A 22435-nucleotide genomic window follows, 5' to 3' on the forward strand; every position below is an offset into this window, starting at 1 on the left:
CCCGTAGGATGGTTTTTCATGACATGGAAGCAGACAAGATAAACAACACAACATCCTCACAAACACGAGGATGCTGACAACGGCAGTGATATAGAAAACTGTCAAAACTTCAGAATCGTCAATGATACAAAATGATATACTGCGAACGTTGATAAAAACATATTTTGCTTTGCTGACAACAGACTCAAGCGCCATTTTACAAATATTTATTGTTCAGAGAAGAGGATAGCAAATTCTTCTACAATTTCTCCAAGACGAAAGGCACCAACTCATAAAAGAAGTTTTCCCGTTACAGCGAAAAAAAGCGCCCTGAGGCACGCCCGCGAGAGGAATTTAATATAAAGGTACCGGACTCCAAGATCAAATTACATAAATATACACATGAACTTTAATAGGCTTAGCAGCTACCTACATGTACATTGTGAAATTACACTAGTGGCTCATGAACTATTAAAGACGTTTCTGTAATGTGATGGAAACGGTAATGAAATGTGACTTTAACATAATAATACTGGCTATCTAAGTACACTGACCGGGTGTGCGTGTGAGCGCGCCCGAACCTTTATGTGCTCAAGATAGGAAGATGATCCTGTTCACCGCCCACAGCCTCCTCCGAGTTGAAAACAGGGTCAAGGATATCGATCCCAGGTCAATGTCCACTAACACTTAAAATAAGTAAACAATATCAGCGCTGACGGAATGCACCCATTCCGAATACAACATGCCTTGGTATTATACACATTTTGACTTCCCCAATTCTCCTTGGAACACAAATACCTCAGCACAGGGACGCGCCCAGTGTTCACAACAATAATATTTCATAGAGATAGCGGTAAATAATAATCCAAGGCAACGTGTGACAGTCGCATTCGTTTACGTGACATTTTAGCTGGGGAAAGTAAATGAAATAGGAGGAAGGGCTGTGCTATCTCCACCCAACTGCTTTCACACAACACTGATGTTTTCGCTACTAGCTTAGGCCTTTGCAAAAATCAGAAATGCTGAACTTTACTGCATTATTACCATTGGTGTTATAAGTAATTTTTCACCTCTCACCTCATAACTATTTACACACTACCTTAAATATTCATATGTAGCAGAGCAAAACCATATTCAAATTGTTAATGTACGATACAGTGCACTGCGTAAAATAAAATGTAAAAAGAAAAATGATTAACAGATTAACAAAACTAATTAATTCTGCACATACCATCAAAAAGCTACATATTTTCATTAAGCCTTCGAATAAAAAAAAATGTGGCCCTCGGTTTCAAGTTTCAATTAGCCTGCGTGTAATACAACCACTCAAAGGACGATAATTGATCGAATATTTTTGTGAGAGAGAGAGAGAGAGAGAGAGAGAGAGAGAGAGAGAGAGAGAGAGAGAGAGAGAGAGAGAGGGCAAGCCGACATGACAAATTAACCCACCATAGGCCTTCGAACCCTGATACCAGTTCTTCCCCAAAATGGCCTTGACTTCATTAAATTCGCTCGCCTCGCCCTTCGTTTCCTTATCATTTGGCAGAAAAAATATTCTGTTACGGTATTTTTTCTTTTATCGCTCCACAAATACCACTCTGAGATCTGAGATCTACAGACCATGACAAAACGACCAACTCCAAAATAGTCTATTTGACTGAACATGACATCTTATGTATTTCCGGTGGCAAACTATACATGACAGGAGTATACTGATAATAATTATGAAAATCTAACTAGCTACACAAGATGTCCAGTATTATACAATGAGCAACGATTCGATCTGTCAACCATAAAAATGTGATGACACAAGGCGTTGCATGACAGTCGACTTTTTCATTAAATTTGAATTATTGCATCTTAAACTAATTCATTCACATAAAGGTCGCAATCTCCAGGAAAAAATCATATTAAAATATATCTTTGTGAAGTTTAATTAAAGCAGGGTAATTATTTTCCTTTAGCAAAAACAGGGGTTTCAGAGAAAATGAGTCGACCTTATGATTCACAATTATCCTAAAAGTCTTACTTGTAGAAAAATTTCTGTACACAAGACCGAAGTGGATTATAACTATGGAGGAAGAACTGGCTGGGAAGATCTGACTTAATGCGCAAGAGACATGGATGGTTAGAGGAATGAAGCAGAAGCACTGAAAGCACAAGTTACTGAACACATTTACATGAATACGTGTATACATGAAATATATAAAAACAGTATATAAAACCTTGAAATTTCAGAGTGGTCTACAGTAATTTACGAAAGTAAACAATGTGAATAAGTAGAAAACAAATGAATTACCCCATAAAAGTTGAAACGCAAATTTCATGGACATTTATGGTTAAGTTCTGAACAGAGGTTCTGCATGCATACCGGTAAAATATCGAAAAAGAAACTACTACATCATCCCAATCCCCAATCAAGCAATGCATTTCATTGCAGCACAAGAATAATAGCAGGCTTAACAACAAACAAAGCTATATAGGCTACACCATTTCCATACTGGCAAAAAGATGCTAATTGTAGTTCGAATCATTTCGTATGTCTGTGGATAAAACAGCAACATGCAAAACAAAAGTATGGTAGTAACAGATATAACTATGAACCTGTTTCGAAAACTTTCTAAGCCCAAGGCCTCTCTCACAGCAACAGGGTAATTATAAATCCAAAAACACATCCCACTGCAGTTGTATAATTCAAAAGAGTCACACACACTCGCACACACACATACACGCACACGCACGCCGAATTACGAACTGTTCCACTGCACAAAGGCACTCCCCACGTTGCGTGCAACACAGTGACAGCCAATCATGCGGAAATGGGCGGTACTTAATGAACCCCTTGTTAAGGTGATTTCACTGAAGTTTACCTAACATAATTCTCAAAAGGAATAAGTGCCTGCATGTACCGGCCTTATTTACGCAATACCATATAACAGTAAACAGCATAATTCACTCATTTTAAAACTTGTTTGGAAACCAATTTAAAATGTTTTGTCTGTAATGAAAAACCGCATTGAAATAATTATGCTTAATCATCAATTATTATTTTGAAAATTTACGAGAAACTATATGAAGTAAAAATGTTCTCCGTTGATGCAATATGTGAGTTTTCATATCGAGTTTCATAAAATTCGGTAATTTCTGAGTAACATCCAAAATCAAGAACCACATACTCCAAATGATTTCCTCAAAAAACATCAAATCATATAACATATATAACATAAACAAGACAATGGGAGCCTATAAACCCTTCTATAAAACTGAACTGCATCCACAGGAATACTTTACAAAACCTCAAAAATATAATAGAGAGAGAGAGAGAGAGAGAGAGAGAGAGAGAGAGAGAGAGAGAGAGATATAACCAGCCTTGGTAAGTGCCAGGGAGGTATTACCTTGACGTCCTCAAGAGATATAATTAATTAAGAGCTAATTAGGGAGTCCTCATCCCCTACATATATCCAAAAGGACACGAAGACAGAGGCGGAAAATATAAGTGCATAATTACACGACTCGTCAACTCCTGGAATGACGCTGGGGAGAGCCAAAACATATTATACTAAGGGGATTAACATAGTATATTACGAAAAGCGACTGTGCTTTTTACTCAGATTCACAATCCCCTTTACAGAACAATATTAAAGCCCTCGTCAGGCTTTAATTTAAGTATTAGTTCACAAAATTTAATTTTCAAATTTTCTAATAAATACTTACCCTTTTTCAATAATGTACAAATAAATGATAAATAACTCATACATAGAATGTAAAATCAAATTCTCTATGTTTTTGTATACTGTTAATCCACGGAGGAACAGTGATACTACACCAAGTAAGTTGCTAGTAGGCAAAATGAAATTTTCCCCAAAATGCGACTAAGCCTTGTTTTGTGCTTTCTGGCCATAAACGATACCGTTCTAACGCACGACTGATGATACTGCTACTAACATACAGTATGATGCGCGGACTATGCCGCCTAGGTTTTCAAACTGCTCTAAAATTGGTCCCCTTAGAAATTTGTAATATAGGCTATGTGACTTTCCTGACACACATATTAAAAGATTATTGTAATGAAATTTCACATCGCTAAGGTTTCCCGAAACAGATGAATTATACTGAAATATTTGCGGTTTTAGTAGCTGAGTGTGTTGACATGATTGGCCTCTTTCTACAAGAATGTGATCTTATTTATATATATATATATATATATATATATATATATATATATATATATATAGATAGATAGATATATATAAATAATATACAGTATTGATAGACAGATAGCTAGAGATACTCAGGTAGTCCCCTACGTACAAACTTTAAACTTACAAATTTCCAGACACAAACTTCCATATCCGGTATAAACTTTATTTCATTAATTTCACAGCCACCTTTTCAAGGAAGGGGTAAAGATATAAGTTTATTATAAATTTTATTAGGAAGGAGTAATGATTTTTGTTTATTATTAACTTTATTTTGTGCACAAACATATACGTCGTATGCTAACTACAATGCTAGATGCAATGGCTACTTTGTTCAGCCTACAAACCAATTTAGCTTACAAAACAGCTCTCAGAATAGAACTGGTTTCTCTCTCTCTCTCTCTCTCTCTCTCTCTCTCTCTCTCTCTCTCTCTCTCTCTATATATATATATATATATATATATATATATATATATATATATATATATATATATATATATATATATATATATATATTATATATATACACAAATACACACACACACACACACACACACACACATATATATATATATATATATATATATATATATATATATATATATATATATATATATATATCAATTTCTATCCTATTACAGTTTTTGGTTTGTGTTTTGACGGTGGAATTTTAATAATTTTACCTGTACGTTATTTTCTGTATTCCAGATTATATCTTAAAAATACATAAAAAATTATTGTGAAGAATTTTCAGAATATCAAATGTAATATGTATATATATATATATATATATATATATATATATATATATATATATATATATATATATATATATATATATATATAGATATATAGATATATATATAGATAGATATATAGATAGATAGATAGATAATAGATATACTTCATCAGACTCTGGATACACTTATCACCGCAAGCCTTGAGTTCAAGTGTGAAATAAATGACAAAGACGCTTCCTCCTGTTGTAGGATTCAAACTAACACAGACTGTTAAGAGGAAGGTTACTAATTAACTCCCTACGCCTGCTGCTCAAACTCATCCATGCTATTAAGAGTGAGGTTATCACTGACACACAGTACTTTACTTCGTAACACAGTGGGCCAAGCAGCCTAATTTCACTCTTACTGGTGAGTGGGTCTAAAGAAAGGGCTTCTTTATATATTTCCCACCTCGGTTTGTGACTTGTAGTGATTAGTATTTCTTAGAGAGTGTAAGAAAATCGGTAAGTCAGAGCTTTACATCACATCTAATTCTGATTCTAGCCAAAGCAATCTACAATCTACAACAAATCAAAAGGCAAATGACAGCAATCAAATTCAATTCATATACATTTTTTTCAACCCTATCTAAATTCTTTACACGTAATCCAAAGCATAATGAAAAATACAATAACGACACTTTCCTCTTCATCTGGAATCTATGGAAATCCAAAAACTAAACTTATTAATAATCGTTCGGCTGCTTCTTGTCTCAATTTAGATGTAAATCTTGCGTGGCAATCCTATGCATTAAGGTTGACCTCGACAAGGAACAGGTTAAAAATTCTCTGTATCTCATCCCTGAAGCCATTCAATGCTACCTTTCAAGACTACTGAAGACGTAATGAAAACAAAAAAAAAAATAAACACCACTTTCCCGCAACAAATTGCTCTAAAATGATCTTGGCTACATAGTGGGCAGATTGTATCTGTCTACAAGAAATTAGATCGTTTATATGCAAAGTAATGTCAAGAGACCAGGGAGTCGAAAGTCCAGATTTTCGCTATAGTTCGAAGGGAAATGTCAAAACGTTGTGGTTTAGTATAAAATATACATGCTGACTAAAACACATTATCTCTGACATTTTCTTTGTAAAACGAATAATATGAAGCGACAAAAATTTGGAAAAGCAAATGAAACAGAAGATATTCCAGTAACAGTTTAAATGGGTTAACGGTTTTATCAGGGTGTTTTTAAGGAAAGGGATGTAGTACAGATATGTTCTATTATAAAGACACATAATCCAACAAGACTGATTAACTAGCATTTTCAGGCTGAAGGACTAAACGACACACATACAGCAGGAACAGTTCGTTCGAAGGAAAGCTTTCTTAACGACTTAGATTGTAAGGTACAACAGCGGTCCTTCCCAACAGATAGGCATTAACACAGCAAAATCGATTAACTTTGAATAACGAGCCAAGAATTTACTGAATAAAGGAGAATCCAATCAACAGAATGAAACCAAAGAAAGCTATATTTTAGACAATGTCTAAGTATACAAATTGACTGAATAAATTAACGTAATATACAGTTACGTTTATCTTCCAAATAACTTGCGAAAAACTGCAACAAACAACATCAAGTCAAAGTAACGATGAGACAAGCAACAGGAACAAACCATACACAAGCCATTTCACCCTTGAAAATGACTGACACAAACGCAGACTGATTTCTCAAGAAGGCCGGATGCTATTCCTTATTGCCTCAAGTACGTGAACTTGACCAGGTGATACTTAAAATGGCTCTTGAGCAGGAAGGCCATCATTAATAACACACATTATCCCAAGTAAACAGTCGACTATGATACCTTGCAGTCGTCGAGAAACAACGACAATGCAGTGCGTTCATGTAGCCTAAACTGTAAAGGAAAGCTAAGCATTATCTACAGAAAAGAAATTACGTAATTTTGTCAAATTTCGGGAATTCCTATTTATGTTATGCTGAAGAAATAAAATTATCCAAATGAAAAGGTTCCCAGCAATCAACGTAAATTAAAATGCTGAAGTACATAAGTAAATATAGCCAATATATATAATAAATTATATATATACACCCATATATATATATATATATATATATATATATATATATATATATATATATATATATATATATATATATATATATATATATATATATATATATTGAAGACATATGTATATACTTATGTAAAATCTTTTATTTATACACGTAGTATTTTCCTTTTCACTGAACAGTGAGGAACCATTCCACTTTTGTGCTCTCATAGTATGTCTGTGGACTAGGGACACTTTTACGCCTGAAGTAAAATATACAGCAATATGGAACCTCCCAGAATTACATACAGCATGATATACACATACACACACATATATATGTGTTGTGTGTGTGTGTGTGTGCGTACACACACAAATACATACTACAAACGATAATACAGAACTTAATGGAAACTCCAGTATGAAAAATAATAATTTGATACAATACATTCGTTAATTGATGAAGTGGAGAAAAATGTTTAGTGATGATACTGGATACAGCGTCGAGAAGTCCAACGTGAAAAGGGTAACTTTACAACGAGAAAGTTGTCATGTTTAATTATATAAAATATTCATGGCCTATAAAAGCAAAACGAAGTCATCTCGCCTAACACGGGAGGCTCTAGACAAAAATAAACAATGTGGTCACGTCCACGTTCAAAATTCAAACTTAGAATGGTTACAGAAACCAATGGGGGAATATACGGAGGATTTCTCCTGCCGATTCTTCTTTATGAAAGTGAAGTGTGGGAGATACATGCAACTGAGAAAAATACAGCAAAAAGGTTGCAGAGCAGAATAAGTGAGAAGTATACAGATATATAAGTGGGCTAAAAAGGTCAGCAAAGGTGCAAAGGCGGACAAGAGAGTTCTGAGATAGTCTAACCGTTAACAACAAAGGTATGTTCTGGAAGACTTAAGACGGACGAAAACAGGAAGAGCTACAAAATAGTGAAAAGATAAAGTGAAAAGATCGAGAGGTACTGAAACGTAAGGGACTTGCCACTGAAGAACCGAAAGAATGCATGGAAGATACAGGTAAACGATGCAAAGTGTATGGGGTGATCCGATGCACTGCTGAGCCTCTTCAAGTGTAGTAAGAAGTGGCTAAAATTTGTAAGTTTTCTGCTCTTTGGGCTCAACCACTACTAAGAAGTTAGCGCGAGTGCAATTTTAATTGTTAGGTTGTTTTGATTATATACATATATATATACATACACAAACATACAAGCATACACACACACACATATATATATATATATATATATATATATATATATATATATATATATATATATATATATATATATATATATATATATATATATATATATATATATAAACACCACAGGGAAGAAATTAAACCAAGCCATCTTCGGAAGACTGAAACAGTGGCAGAAATTCGTGACACATGTGGTTGGGAAACAGTGCACACGAACATACAAACGGTTGGAAAAGAAGTATCAGCACCTGACAGGTGTTTGCAGGCGGGGTCCTACCCTCATTAGTAACAGGTCAAATTTTACAAATCCGCTGGGACCACTATTTCCCTTACCCCAGCCTTTAAAGTACCTTCCTTAAGACTAAACTCACGGCATATTTCTTTTGAGATTAATGAGTCAAATTTATACGTTTCAAGACTAATGCTCATATTCTATCAGTCCCCCTAAGATGCAGTCCCTTAAGATGACTTAGCAATAAAATCCGCTGACACTATTTCCCTTACCCCAGGTTTAAAGGACTAAACTACAACCGTTTTTGAGATTAATGAGTCATTTTTTTCAAGACTAATGAGGTGTCCCCTAAGATGACCTATATAAAATAGCCATGACACGGGTCAGGAACTGATTTTTTCCTGACGTGTCTGATATATAAAATCGCGTATAAGATATATATATATATATATATATATATATATATATATATATATATATATATATATATATATATATATATATATTGTAGGGTGACTTGCTCCTTGTTTTCTCTGAAGCAATAACCTCTTTGAGAAAAAGGTATATTAAAAAAAAAGTAAGTTTGTAAACTTGTACAGAATGCTTTAAGGACCCTCTCGCCATTCAGAACCCCACCAATCTAGGCTGATGGTTGCCAACCCACCAGTACTCCATTGTACAAGTGCCACTGCAACGCAAAGGGATTACCCCAATCAATGAATCTATCAGCAGTGCATCCAAGTGCTGTTAACGTCCAGCTGGAACGCCCTACAGAGAAAACGCAGTTTTTTTAAAATGGTAAATTTCGTGGATTTTGGAAAGAAGTCGTCCGCAAATATTTGTTAATGCAAAGTACAAACTTGCCATTAATCCTAAATATTTTGATAAAAAAAAGTTTATGTCACAGAGCACTGAGGTGTTTAAGGGGAAAAAACACATTTAAGATGGCATTTATCATTGGAAATCTCTTGATTACAGCATAAACGAAGCAAATATCGATTTTAAAACAGACATACGTGAATAACATATAATTTAAGAATGATTAAAGTAATGAACACAAACATATGATGAAGTTTTCAACCACTAAAATGTTGCATGATGCTTCAGTGACAGCTTGTTTTCGCAAACTCCACGTGAAGGAGTAAAGAAGTGCCACTTTAAACTGCCAATTCACCGTCGACTTCACCTGTGAGGCGGCCTAGAAGTAGGCGGAGATTTAACACGTAGGAGTGGGAATGTGATGGTTTTTCCGTGAGGTCTGACCTTCTCCAGACGGCTACAAGGGTTAATCATGACTGCATGTTGGTCGGAACCTAATTTCACGGCTCTTCCCAACTGGTTGCATTCACAACTGAAAATTTGTTCACGAATCGGATTTATTCCGGCACGACTTTCAGATACATCCATAATTTCAATCATTGAAATAATTGTATGTGGTATCACAAGTTAAAGAAATATACAGTACATTTGTATGTACAGTATATATATATATATATATATATATATATATATATATATATATATATATATATATATATATATATATATATATATATATATATATATAAATTTCTGACTCACATCAGGATCAGACCAGGTCTTTCAATTGAAAGACAAGACCGCTGCCAACCGGTCATGTCTTTCAATTGAAAGACCTGGGTTAGATCCTGACGTGAGTCAGAAATTTATTTCTGTTCCACACGTGACTGTGTGTTGATTATTTATATATATATATATATATATATATATATATATATATATATATATATACATATATATATATATATATATTGTAAACATCGAAACTGGAAGGCAATTCACTGATATGAGAAGAAAAAATAAGGGGTCCAGAATGTCACGTTTATACTAGAGACTCAAAGAAATTCGGACTAAAAATCCTATGTGACTCAACATACGAAAAAAGGTGACCCCAGCCTATACGAAAAAGTAAAAAAGAGTAGTCTCACAGATAAAATTAGTGGCAATAGCTGAGGGGGTTTTAAACTTTTTTCCCCAAACGGACCGATATCTTAGGAATCTCTGACATGTATTCAGTTTCATGAAAAACTGTTGGAAGTGACTTTATACATGTATACATGCATACATTTAACCTTATAACGAAGAAATAATTCTGGGTTCCACATCTAAACCACCAACATGTCAACCATCAATAATATTAAAAGTGTTCAAAGTGGCATACCACATTTAGCAGATATGCTAACATACAATTACATGAACTTACTCACTTTCTACGTACACTAATACATTTATAGTTACCTCTCAGTAACATATGTATACTATATTGTGTATCACATCAGTAATATAACACATGACGAGCTACTCTCGGATAAAAATACTGTTAACACATATTACAAATACAATCAGTAAACATCTTTAATCTTCATTTACGAGTAATGCTTTTTATTCAACAACGTACCATACATAACTGCATCGCAAGTCTAACTGCCAGAACGTGTGTGCATATAGTGATTGCTCAGTATAAATACTAAATAACCAGCATATTCGGAAACCTCAGGGAGAATGTTCAGTCGTATATTCAGCCTCAAGTCAAAAGTCATTATCCAGAGCTCACTGAAACTTCATTCCGGTGACATTTTCTACGTTTCCTGAAATGTATGACGACTACTATCTCTTACAACAGATTTGCTATATAATTCTATGGAACTTTATCTACAGTATATGGGCTATAAGCCTATACACTCATCTGTCAGCCTCCTATCCATTCTAACTTTTCAAGCTAACGAATTTCAGCTTCCCTCAAGCCCTTATTACTAAAATTTGGACCGAGGATGTCACGATCATGAAATAGGAGGGTTAAACCCACTGGAATATGCCCTGTATACCGGCACAGTACAATGTAAACGAAGAGTCGCCTGAAAACAATACAGCTGATGTTTTTTTTTTTTTTTTTTTTTAATATTAATGAAGATTCACATTAATACCGAGAATTCATGAATGACGTTTCATCTTTACAAAGTCGAACTCCTCAATTCTAGTTTATTTACTCTGGGCAATCACCAGTACTTAACACTTGAAGTGTTTTTTACAGTGATTCCCTAATGTTTCATTAACATGCGGTACCGAAGAAGGTTAAAATAAGAAAAATACCAACGGCTGAAATAAGTACAAAGCATTTCATACGCACTGATATGAATCATCATTAAGAGATATGAAGACGTCTGTGATTTTGTAAAAATCGTCTGCTTCAAAACCGTTTCGCTTTAAATTGTGTCAATGTATTTCTTTACTATAACATTTGGCAATTGCACCCCACTCCATCACACTAAAACCTAAATCACAAATCCGTGTTGGTAAGGAAGATGTAAAATAGTTTACGACGCTAAGTCTCAGAAACGGCCCCGCTAAATAGGATCAGAATACAGGTAAATACAGAAATAAGTTAAACGCAAGTTACTGTACAAATTCGTACTTTGGTCAATGGCAGAAATGAAATTCCCATCTTTTTATACTTTCCTAAAGCCCTGCTTACGAAGAGGTATAACCCAGCGTAGATCCTCAGATGTCTGGTTGATGTACCAAAGTAAATACAGATCGAGACGTATGGAGTCAAAAATGCGCGATATGATACAAAGCACGTTTTCTTTATATAATTTCATGTAAAACAAGTCGACTTGGTTAAACTCGACCAATTTCATTTCATGAGTACAGAGTTTCCTCAATATTTTGTTAATAACAGTGTAAAGGCTACTAGATCTGAAATCACCTGTCTCTTAAAATGTTTCAGTATGTCATTAATAGCAAAAACCTTGCCTCCTAAACAACACATTGACGTGCATCGTTACACAAAATATATATAATTATGGGGAGCGGAGTTGGGGAGGGGGGGATTCTCTGCGTCATCTTACACAAAAACCATCCCAGACACAAAGATTACAATCGAAGTGACTTAGGAGTTTGGCAAGTAAGACTGTATTTTCGAACACCACGTAATAAACCCGTAACTTCATCCCCTTCAAACCGCACTTCATGGAAGTCCTTTTACGATGTAATCTTTCAGACATCATCTACTTATCTAATCCGGACCAGATTCCTATGGGCATAATGACCATTCCGTCGGGCGACGTCCATAATTGGAATTTCGTAAAGGAACGTGCTTCAATTCAGCCAGCTGTTCACAAGTTGCGGTGGTGTTGTCTAAAGGATAAATGGACACGAGAGATCGCAGGAAATTCAAATTCGTTAAATTTAAGATAGTAAGATAGAAAGGCAAAAGAGTCTGTAAGATAAAGGTTCTCGAACAAAACCATTATAACTAAAAAATGGTCCCAAGACTTTGGAGTCCGAAAGGCATGACTCTATAATAAAAGTCAAAAGTCTTGGTATCTCCTTTTTTATTCTTCAGGTGATATATATATATATATATATATATATATATATATATATATATATATATATATATATATATATATATATATATATATATATATATATATATTTATATATATATATATAAATATATATAATATATATATATATATACATATATATATAAATGTGTATATATACTTACACAGGCTACATACATATATATGAATTAACGACTAATTGTGATTATGGACATTTCTCAAATACTAAAGTCAATTCTTCAACCGTAACTGACTTAGTAAACGAACATTGTACGAAATTACTGTACATCACAAAATAGACTTAAACTTCTGACTTGAAACATTTCATTCATATGCAAACAGCTGCCGATTAAAATAGCCTACAAACTTAAAAAGACAAAAGTTACAGCCGTAGGAGCGAACTCAAGTCACAACGATTCTCCGGGGCTTTGAAAGGACTGGGTCATTTAATTAAAAAGTATCCCTCTATAAGCCCGCGGTCTTCTTCATACAACTGGGGGAAGGTTACTCGAAATTCTGATCGAGTTTTTTATATAATATAAATGGACAAAAATTCACGGGTGCTTATAGAACGTGGGTCAAAAGGGACTACTACCTTGCCCCCCTAACTGAGCAAATTATTTTTCTGATAGATATCGAAGTTCATTTCAATAGTAAAGTTGTTAACATCAAATAATTAAACTGGGACTCGCTGTGCATTCCTTTTGATTAAATGGACCCAAGATCCAGAGAATACATACCGTACCCATCACACCCCGCGTCCGTAGAAGTTGAAAATGAGCTTAGTGGAAAGAAAAGGGCAAAAACAATAAAACCATATAGCAGGTGACTACTTTGATATCAATATGATGTGAACTGACAAGGAAATTTCAAATACGATCAAATTTGAATATATGACCAATAATATGAAGTTATCATGCTGTCATTAATGAACAGAGGTAGAGCAAAAGGAATTAGGGGATTATAAGGGTTGCAGCTAGAGGCCGAAAGGACGCTGCAAAGAACCTTAAGCAATGCCTACAGTGCACCGCATGAGGTGCACTGAAGGCACTACTCCCCTACGGATGCGTAATTTATAAGGTAAAATCTAAAACCACACCAGCCTTTAGCTACTATTTCCGGTTAAATTTGTACTTTGATTCTCCACATATCAACGTGTTCCAATGCAATATGAACAGTCACCAGATGCCATCAAAATTAACTGCAGTCAAACACCTAACACAACTTAAAACTACAAACACTGCTACAAAACCCATTAGGCACAGCCAACGCAGACCAAACAGCAGCTGTTTTGATTTAAATATAACAGATTCTAACATCGCCTGATATAGCTTGAACCACAGTCGTATTATAACGGCCAGGTTCTATTGACACATTCATAGATAACTTTTAAATGAATTTTAAACTACGTTCCATCATCACTTCACGTTAAACTCGTCTATAAGCGACAAATGTTTTATTCAATCAAAATATTCCGATCATCCTAAAAATAGCTGAACTAAGGTAAAACACTTTCATATTATGATTACATCCTTTCACGGAAGACGAAAGCTCCCCTATGTACCTACAAATACACGAGCAGACCATGTGTGAGGAGGCTGTAGGCCATATTTACCTACACTTGTAAACTGAATTATTCAAACTTTTACATACATTTCAACAAGTTAGAAATAAAAATAGCAGCTGATATATACATCAATCAAACTCAAGACAACACCCGCACCTAAACATCCTGATCTAAACATCCTGTAACAAATGAAGAGCTCATTTGCAACTCAAGGTAGGAATTATCCCTGCCTTAAAATAGCAAATGACGAAGAGACCTACTAAGAGTAACGAACATCTTGTAAAGCAAAACTGTTATCCAAATTCATTTCGATCATTCCTTAACCACGTCACCCTACAGCCTCTTCATCTCGGGAACTCTTCAACTTCCTTTCAATTTCCAAAAGCCGCATGGGCGTCTCCACTTAAGAGGACTGTCTGACATCACTAAAAACACATTCTTATAATGAATGAGCTGCCAGAATTAGATGAAAACATTCTGAACACCTTGTTAGCTTACACCTACCCGCCCTAACGTCAACTTGAACTCTGTCAACGATGACTTATGAGCACCCGACCGAAGATCAGATGCTGGCTGAAAAAAGTAAGACTTTAGTTCTTGTAGAATATAAAAATACATCTTTAACTCTTAGACTGATACCACACATATACATAAGGTGCTTCCGACTTTTCATTAACACTATCTGTGATAAGAATTAATTGCTCTTACACTCATTAATTCATTCCACAGCAGTAGTTTTTTTTTTAAATCCTACTTCGTTGTTAACGCCCGGAATTTAAAATAATGAAACACGAAAGCACGCACGCACACACACACAAAGAGAGAGAGAGAGAGAGAGAGAGAGAGAGAGAGAGAGAGAGAGAGAGAGAGAGAGTCCGGAATCAGTTAATGCCTCTCCTCCGTCAACCAGCACCAAAAAGTTACACACTACGCCTCCTCCACTTCTTACCAGACAAATCTTCGCCAGTGCATATACGTTAATTTGCCTCCATTAGTTCCATTAGGGACCACTTTTTATGACTAGGGTCACCCCACCCCCTCCTATTTAGGCTCCTAAGCCCCTTTATCCCTCTCTGGGACATATCTCCATCCTTCCTTCTCTCCTGGTCCCCCCTTTTTTCCCCTCAGACACATTAAGGGAGAGTAATTTCTGGTACAAGTCTAGATGGCCACTAATGTTCCTTGAACAGAGACTGTTCCAAGAAATACGGGGTGGCCTTTTTCATCAAGAACAATAGACTAGATGCACAGAGGCGAAGATTACTATAACATAAGAATATAGGCCTATATATATAAAAATAAGACCACAAACCAAACGGAAAAATTAGCATTGACGTTAACGGAATAAGACCACTGAAATTTTTAAAAATCGTGACTAAACCAAAAGGCAAATAGCGTGAAAGCCTAAGTAGGACACATGCCAATTAACTTCAAAGTAGTATATAAATAAAGCTACACAGCCGCAGTGTCATGATAACACAGCGAGACAAAAAAAGATCAATGAAAACACACAGTAAATCCCAAAGTCATTACTTAATTAGACTGAGCTTTAAGAAAAACCCTACACGCATCATCCTGTCTTGAACTTTACGTAACAGAGACATGACGATAAAAACAAAGTCGTTTTCCATTACTCCAAAAAGTCGCCCAATGGGTTCCATCTAGCTGATGAATGATACTTTTCTCTTTAGGAATTAAATTACATGATTCGGGTCATATATACATGCATCTCGGAAGAATGATTCATCGGGTTTGAAGTTTTTCTGTGCGAAGATTATTTTCGTTCAAATGGGCTTTCCAGTTCGGTGAATGGGTTGGCTTATTTGAGGAATGCGCTCTATTCAAGTGGGACTTCTTTCTCGCGTCAGTCTTTTGAGTTTATTGTTAATGAATTGATGATCTCTGCTGCTCACAGTGCCTTTAATATCAACAAAAAAGGTGTAGCCTAACTGGATTATAACTGACTTAGCAGTTCCTGTTGATATCTGTCCGTCAACACTAAACTCTAACGTCTGCCGTATGCCTAGGGGACAAAATAACTCTAAGGTATACTGAAACTACTATTCATGTTAGGTAGTGAAAATAGTTAAGTGTACCTTAGTTTTACCAGACCACTGAGCTGATTAACAGCTCTCCTAGGGCTGGCCCGAAGGATTACACTTATTTTACGTGGCTAAGAACCAATTGGTTATTTAGCAACGGGACCTACAGCTTATTGTGGAATCCGAACCACATTATAGCGAGAAATGAATTTCTATCACCAGAAATAAATTCCTCTAACTCTTCATCAGCCGGTCGGAGACTCGAACTCGGGCCTGGCGAGTTTCAGTCCACAGCTCTACCGACCTTTCCAACGAAGAGCTTGTGTTGTAGTGAATACATACTTTTATTCTTTAGTGTCAAATCATACTGCCTCAGCATAAAATATACTTCGTGTTCACTCAAGAATTTTTTAGTTCATGAGACGCATATTCATAAAATTACGGCTTCTGGCTATCGCAAAAAAAAAGTTACTGAGGAAAACAGCAGTGCCAACTTTCTGGAGTTGTAAGCGGGAACTCTTTCTACCGTAATTGCACAGGGGAGAAATTTTCTCTTGTAGTCTTTGCATCGCCCAAGGTGCGCCTCCAAAACAATTGCTTTAAATGCAGTGCTATGAACGCCATGCGATAATAAAATGAAGTTATACAGTACATAACCGTTTGTTTCCGCTGTTCCCCAATTCCAAATTAACAAAACTTACAAATGCAAAACAATTATGGTCAAAAGGCCTGAGGTTCAATAAAAGATAAAGCTTGGTCATTAACCCTCAAGAAAACAGGACCCAAAAAAAAAGCATCACACTTCGGCAGCCACAAATTGGTTACTCAATACGAGCGAAATCGGATTTTGCAAGATAATGTATGACCTCATATTTAGAAATTAAATTTACCCATAATCCTAATTAGTGACAGTCATATAAAGGGTACAAGCTTCTTTTAAATAACACAATAAATACTAAGTAACGAAAAACAGATAAAACTCAATATTCAGACGACTACTATGCAGTTCTTCAGCCGCAGAATCCGATTCACATCGCACGCCAATTTCCTTGCTTGGTGTCCGTGGAATTCATTCCGCTTCCTATCGGTTGCGAAACTCTATAATGATCCCAGGGATAAGAGACCGTGGTCCGCCATGAATAAGAAACATTCAAAATAAAGTATCAACAGAAAATTATTAAGAAATGATATTTCTAGGATATCATACACAAAATAGTACGGAAATACATTTTATAAAAGTTTTCTTGTTATAAAAATATCCGTCACGATCTCGTACTATCTCAAGTTTCGCCGTTAAACAAAACTATTGGAATAAAAGGCATAAAAGCATGAGTCATAACGATGCCTATAAATCATAACACTAAAGTATATAAGTGACAATGTGGATGTATTTCTGGACTTACTTTATGAAACAACTAAATTCAAATTGTTGAATACTGCACAAAAGCACACACCATTACCTACCAAACAAAGAACTTTAGGGATCAAGTACAAACCCAGAGTCGTTGAAATAAAAATAAAATATTCAAACTTAGCACCACTACACCACAAAGCAAAACTCTTCATCGTAACGCAATAGACTATTACAAAACTTCTCTCAATTCTTACAATGGCACAACGAATTCATTCCGGGTGGTTACAGCTTAGCAGTCTCCTAGGGATGAAAAGTCTCGCGTTAAACTTTCAACATTAACCAAGCAAGTAATTTACAAGTCGGTTGGGGTTACCGGGAATTAAAATGTAATACTAAACTGGTGTTACAACTGCAATGAAGCGGTCAGCAACTTAATTTATGACGCAGCAACGAAAATGTACAACACAATTAGACTCGTTCTCGCAGTTTTACACCTGTAAAGTTAGGACAAGTCTGGGGATCTGTCCTAAACTCTTCAACAAAGTGGCTATATAGCTTTGTCTGTACTTCAACCTTATCATCAAAACTCAGCAAAATAATGAGGCTATGGTCCATACAAGTAACTCGTGCCAGCTATCATCCATACAAATAACAAACACCAGAGTAAGTTAGAGCAAGAAAACTTCATAATAAACAACCATTCGTCAACTTCCATGAAAAAGAAAGATCGAGGATAAAAACTGCAGATGCTGAAGGACTTGAAGACATCAGAATATGCCTGTACGAAAAAGAACGGGGGGAAAAATTAAAACTAAATGTTTTAGAAGTTACTGATGCGGAAAAACCAGCGCACACAAGAACGTGTTTCTCTTGGCTGAAAAGTATACTTTCTGAGAAAAAAGCAGTAACAGAAACAAGTTATAATGGATATCATTTTGGGCTGCATGCACTGGCGCTCCTCAGAAGAGAATACAGGATGGTTGGTTTAGGAAAAGCTCCACCGAGGCTTTCCCTTTTTAGAAAACGACCGCCACAATGCGTTTGCTGTATCTCTCACTGTACTATAAGCAAAGTTAAGAAACCGCGGGTCTGGTATACAAAAAATGGGTGACCATAAAGAGATGACAGACGCCATGACGCATAAGCCCATCCGAGGGTCAGTGCGCGGCTAGCAATCTTCCTAAACCCAAAATGGCATGTCGAGAGCCGGAAGGATATAAATTTCTGAGCAACCCTTGAGGTAAGACTGAACTCTGCGGTCAACTTATACAAACTCATACATATATACATACATTAAATATATACATATATATATATATATATATATATATATATATATATATATATATATATATATATATATATATATATATATATTTATATATATATATATATATATATATATATTAACGCACTCTTCATGTTTTTCCAGTATGTGACTCCGATATTTGAAGGGAATTATATTCCAGTTGGACTTCCATCTCCAACCGGGCCAGCTTTTCTCGCCGTTAGACCTTGTTATAAATGAATGCAGAATGAAGGTGTCTTGGACAGTATGTAAGGTTCTACCGTAGGTGCTGATGGCATAGATCGTCTCTTCTAATACCGTCACTTATCGTGTTAGGAGTACACTAATACATACATATGTATGTGTATATATGTGTGTATCAGTGTACTCCTAACACGAAAATTGACGTTAATAGGATCTATACCATCAGCTGCAAATTCTTTGTTCGTCCAGATCCAAAGTAAGCCTTACCAATCTTGAAGTCCGTTGAAGTAAGCGTAGGGTATAATAATCGATATACTGTATATATATATATATATATATATATATATATATATATATATATATATATATATATATGTATATATATAACTGAACTCTGGGGTCAGCTTATATACATACATACACATACATACATGCGTATATGTGTGTGTGTGTATATATATATATATATATATATATATATATATATATATATATATATATATATATATATATATATATATATATAAAATATCGTACCCTAGCATACCTCAACGGAATACAAGACTGGTACGGTTTACTTTGGATCTGGACGAACAAACATAATTTGCTAGTGTACTTCAAGTTAATGATAAACTGAAATGGAAAAAACATCCAGTTCATTATTGAAATTTCTGGTTACTACTCAGTTATGGATACAACTTTTCCTTAGAGTTTATATAAATCTCAGTTAGCTGAATCATACGGTAGTAAGCGAAAGCTCAGTGGATATAATACTACGATGCGACAATGTATCATGGCGCATTTATGAAGAAGGCACAGGGATTTTTAATACGAATGAAAAGAAAAAGGCTGAAGCTGTTGTGATGAAAAGTTTGAATACTAACGTGGACGAATATTAGAAAGGGTGAGAAACGTAGGCGTTCGGATGGGAAGAGGACCACACAGAATGGGCTGGGCAAATGGTATAAAGAGATATTGGAAAGGAAGGGCCTTAACACCCATGAAGAGAGAAAGAGTGGAAGTTTGGCTTCAGCAAAGCAGTTAATACAGGAGAATAACAGTGGCCGTAGTGTTGTTGTTTTCTCTTGAATCACTCACTGTTAAGTAAACTAAAGTTGAATATGTGTATGTATATATATATATATATATATATATATATATATATATATATATATATATATATATATATATATATATATATATATATATATCTAATTATAAATTAATATATAAAGGAAATATATAATGTATGAAGAAGGCATAGCAAAATACTTACTTCAACAACACATTTTGTTTTATGCATGAGTTTATTAATTTTTGGATGCCCAAAATTTACATAGATATTATGAGATAAGGTCCAGATAAACTGAAACGCCTATTATTGAGACCTATACTGAAATTATAAAAACCACGCTCATTCCAAGGTCTGACATTTCAGACCTTGTGTCCTAGAATATCAGATCTTGTGTCAAAGAGAGAGAGAGAGAGAGAGAGAGAGAGAGAGAGAGAGAGAGAGAGAGAGAGATGCACAAGCCATCAGCGATGTGGGTTGTTAGAGCAAGCTACCGCCCCGCACTAAACTTCAGTTACTGTGTTCACCGCATGACTTGCCTGACATTTCGCCTTGGCTACGCTGCTTAATAATGTTGATATGGACTAAATTTGCACACTCCCTGTCACAACATTAGGCATCCGGTAAAACAAAGTTAATAAACACAGATTCATTACATCTAATTTACTGTGCCAAACCCTATCTATAAACTTAGGCTACTAAACTTCCTAAGCGTAAGCTCTTCACCAACAAATTTTATAGGTCTAGGCTTTAACACGTTTATATATTAACCGTTGGCATCTCTTTCTGTTCGACACGCTAACTGTGTAATGTTATAGGCTAATAAGACCCATGGCCTAATGGGCTAAGGAATGTTAAACACGATGTCAATTAACGAAATTCAAACTGTAACATAAAGAAAAGCTAATTCATATTATTGCACAGCCAACCACTCAAGTAACGAACTCAGGTCGAACCCTCAACACAAGAAATAAAAAACGATACTCACGGCGAATGCTTTCAAACTCCAAGAAACTTTAATCTAAAACGAAAGAAAGCAAACAAAGCACGTTTTTCCATACCTGCTTTGCATGGATCCACATAAATATCATTGGAGATCTTGTGCTTAAAAGAGCCTTGTAATAACTCCTGGACAGAAAACTTGCTCTTTGATTGCGCTGTCACCACAGCCCACAGTGGGCCTGCTACTAAGGCCAGGAGCGTTATTGGCCTCATGGCCGGGACCTCTTGTGTTTGCAATTTCAATTCATCGAATACATGCCATCAAGAAAAAAATATTATCTTTGAACACAAAGATGAATTCCCCAGTCAGATCGGTCAAGAGAACCGACGCGTACGTCTTCACTCCACAATGCTTACCTCAACACTGAGCGACACTGAGGTCTGAGACTGAGTGGGTCTCTCTCTCTCTCTCTCTCTCTCTCTCTCTCTCTCTCTCTCTCTCTCTCTCTCTCTCTCAGGGAGACTCCGATTTGCTTGTCGCCCCAGTCTGGGTTTCCTAATGAATTTTAAAATGGATTTGTCACGCACGTTGCCAAACGCTCCCGTTACGCTGTGTAGTTAAGTCTTTTCGTTATGTACCGTAAGAAAGTGAAAAATATCAAGTGATACAATGAACAGTCAACAATTATCGGAAACTTCTGATAAGCTTCGCAAAGAAAGAAATTAGTTTGTTCATGTTTTAACGCAAGTCAGCTGACCTCTACGCATACTGTCGGCGCTAAGGAGGTTAGCGCGCATCCTACGGGTAGTTGTTGTTATTCTTGGGTAGATTTAATTCTCCATCGTAAACAGAACGCCAAATAATGACAGAAAATTTAATAGGGCAGACATCAAGAATATTATCGCAATAACCTTTCAAACAGAATCTCACAAAGGCTTTCAGAATTACTACTACTGACGTAAAAGTCATACTTAAACACTCATTCCAAGCTTTTCCGACATATTTATCCTCCCTGTGGAATGAATATGGGCATGAGGGAACTCATTACATGTACGGAGAAAGTTAAGTATACCTTAGTTTTACCAGACCACTGAGCTGATTAACAGCTCTCCTAGGGCTGGAGACAATAAAGTGATAAAAGACTGAT

General features: G+C 35.6%; 1 protein-coding gene across 1 annotated transcript in view; it reads right to left on the reverse strand.

Annotated features, from left to right (window-relative positions):
• LOC136852535 (tolloid-like protein 2) overlaps positions 1–21717 on the reverse strand; it is an 886642-nt gene extending 864925 nt beyond the window's left edge. Inside the window, exon 1 of the mRNA XM_067127262.1 lies at positions 21407–21717. Coding sequence (XP_066983363.1) covers positions 21407–21560 — 154 coding nt within the window. The 5' untranslated portion in view covers positions 21561–21717. The remainder of the gene's footprint in view (positions 1–21406) is intronic.
• Between the last annotated feature and the right edge of the window lie 718 nt (positions 21718–22435).

Source organism: Macrobrachium rosenbergii, chromosome 25, assembly GCF_040412425.1.
Source record: "Macrobrachium rosenbergii isolate ZJJX-2024 chromosome 25, ASM4041242v1, whole genome shotgun sequence".
Classification (NCBI taxonomy): Eukaryota; Metazoa; Arthropoda; class Malacostraca; order Decapoda; family Palaemonidae; genus Macrobrachium; species Macrobrachium rosenbergii.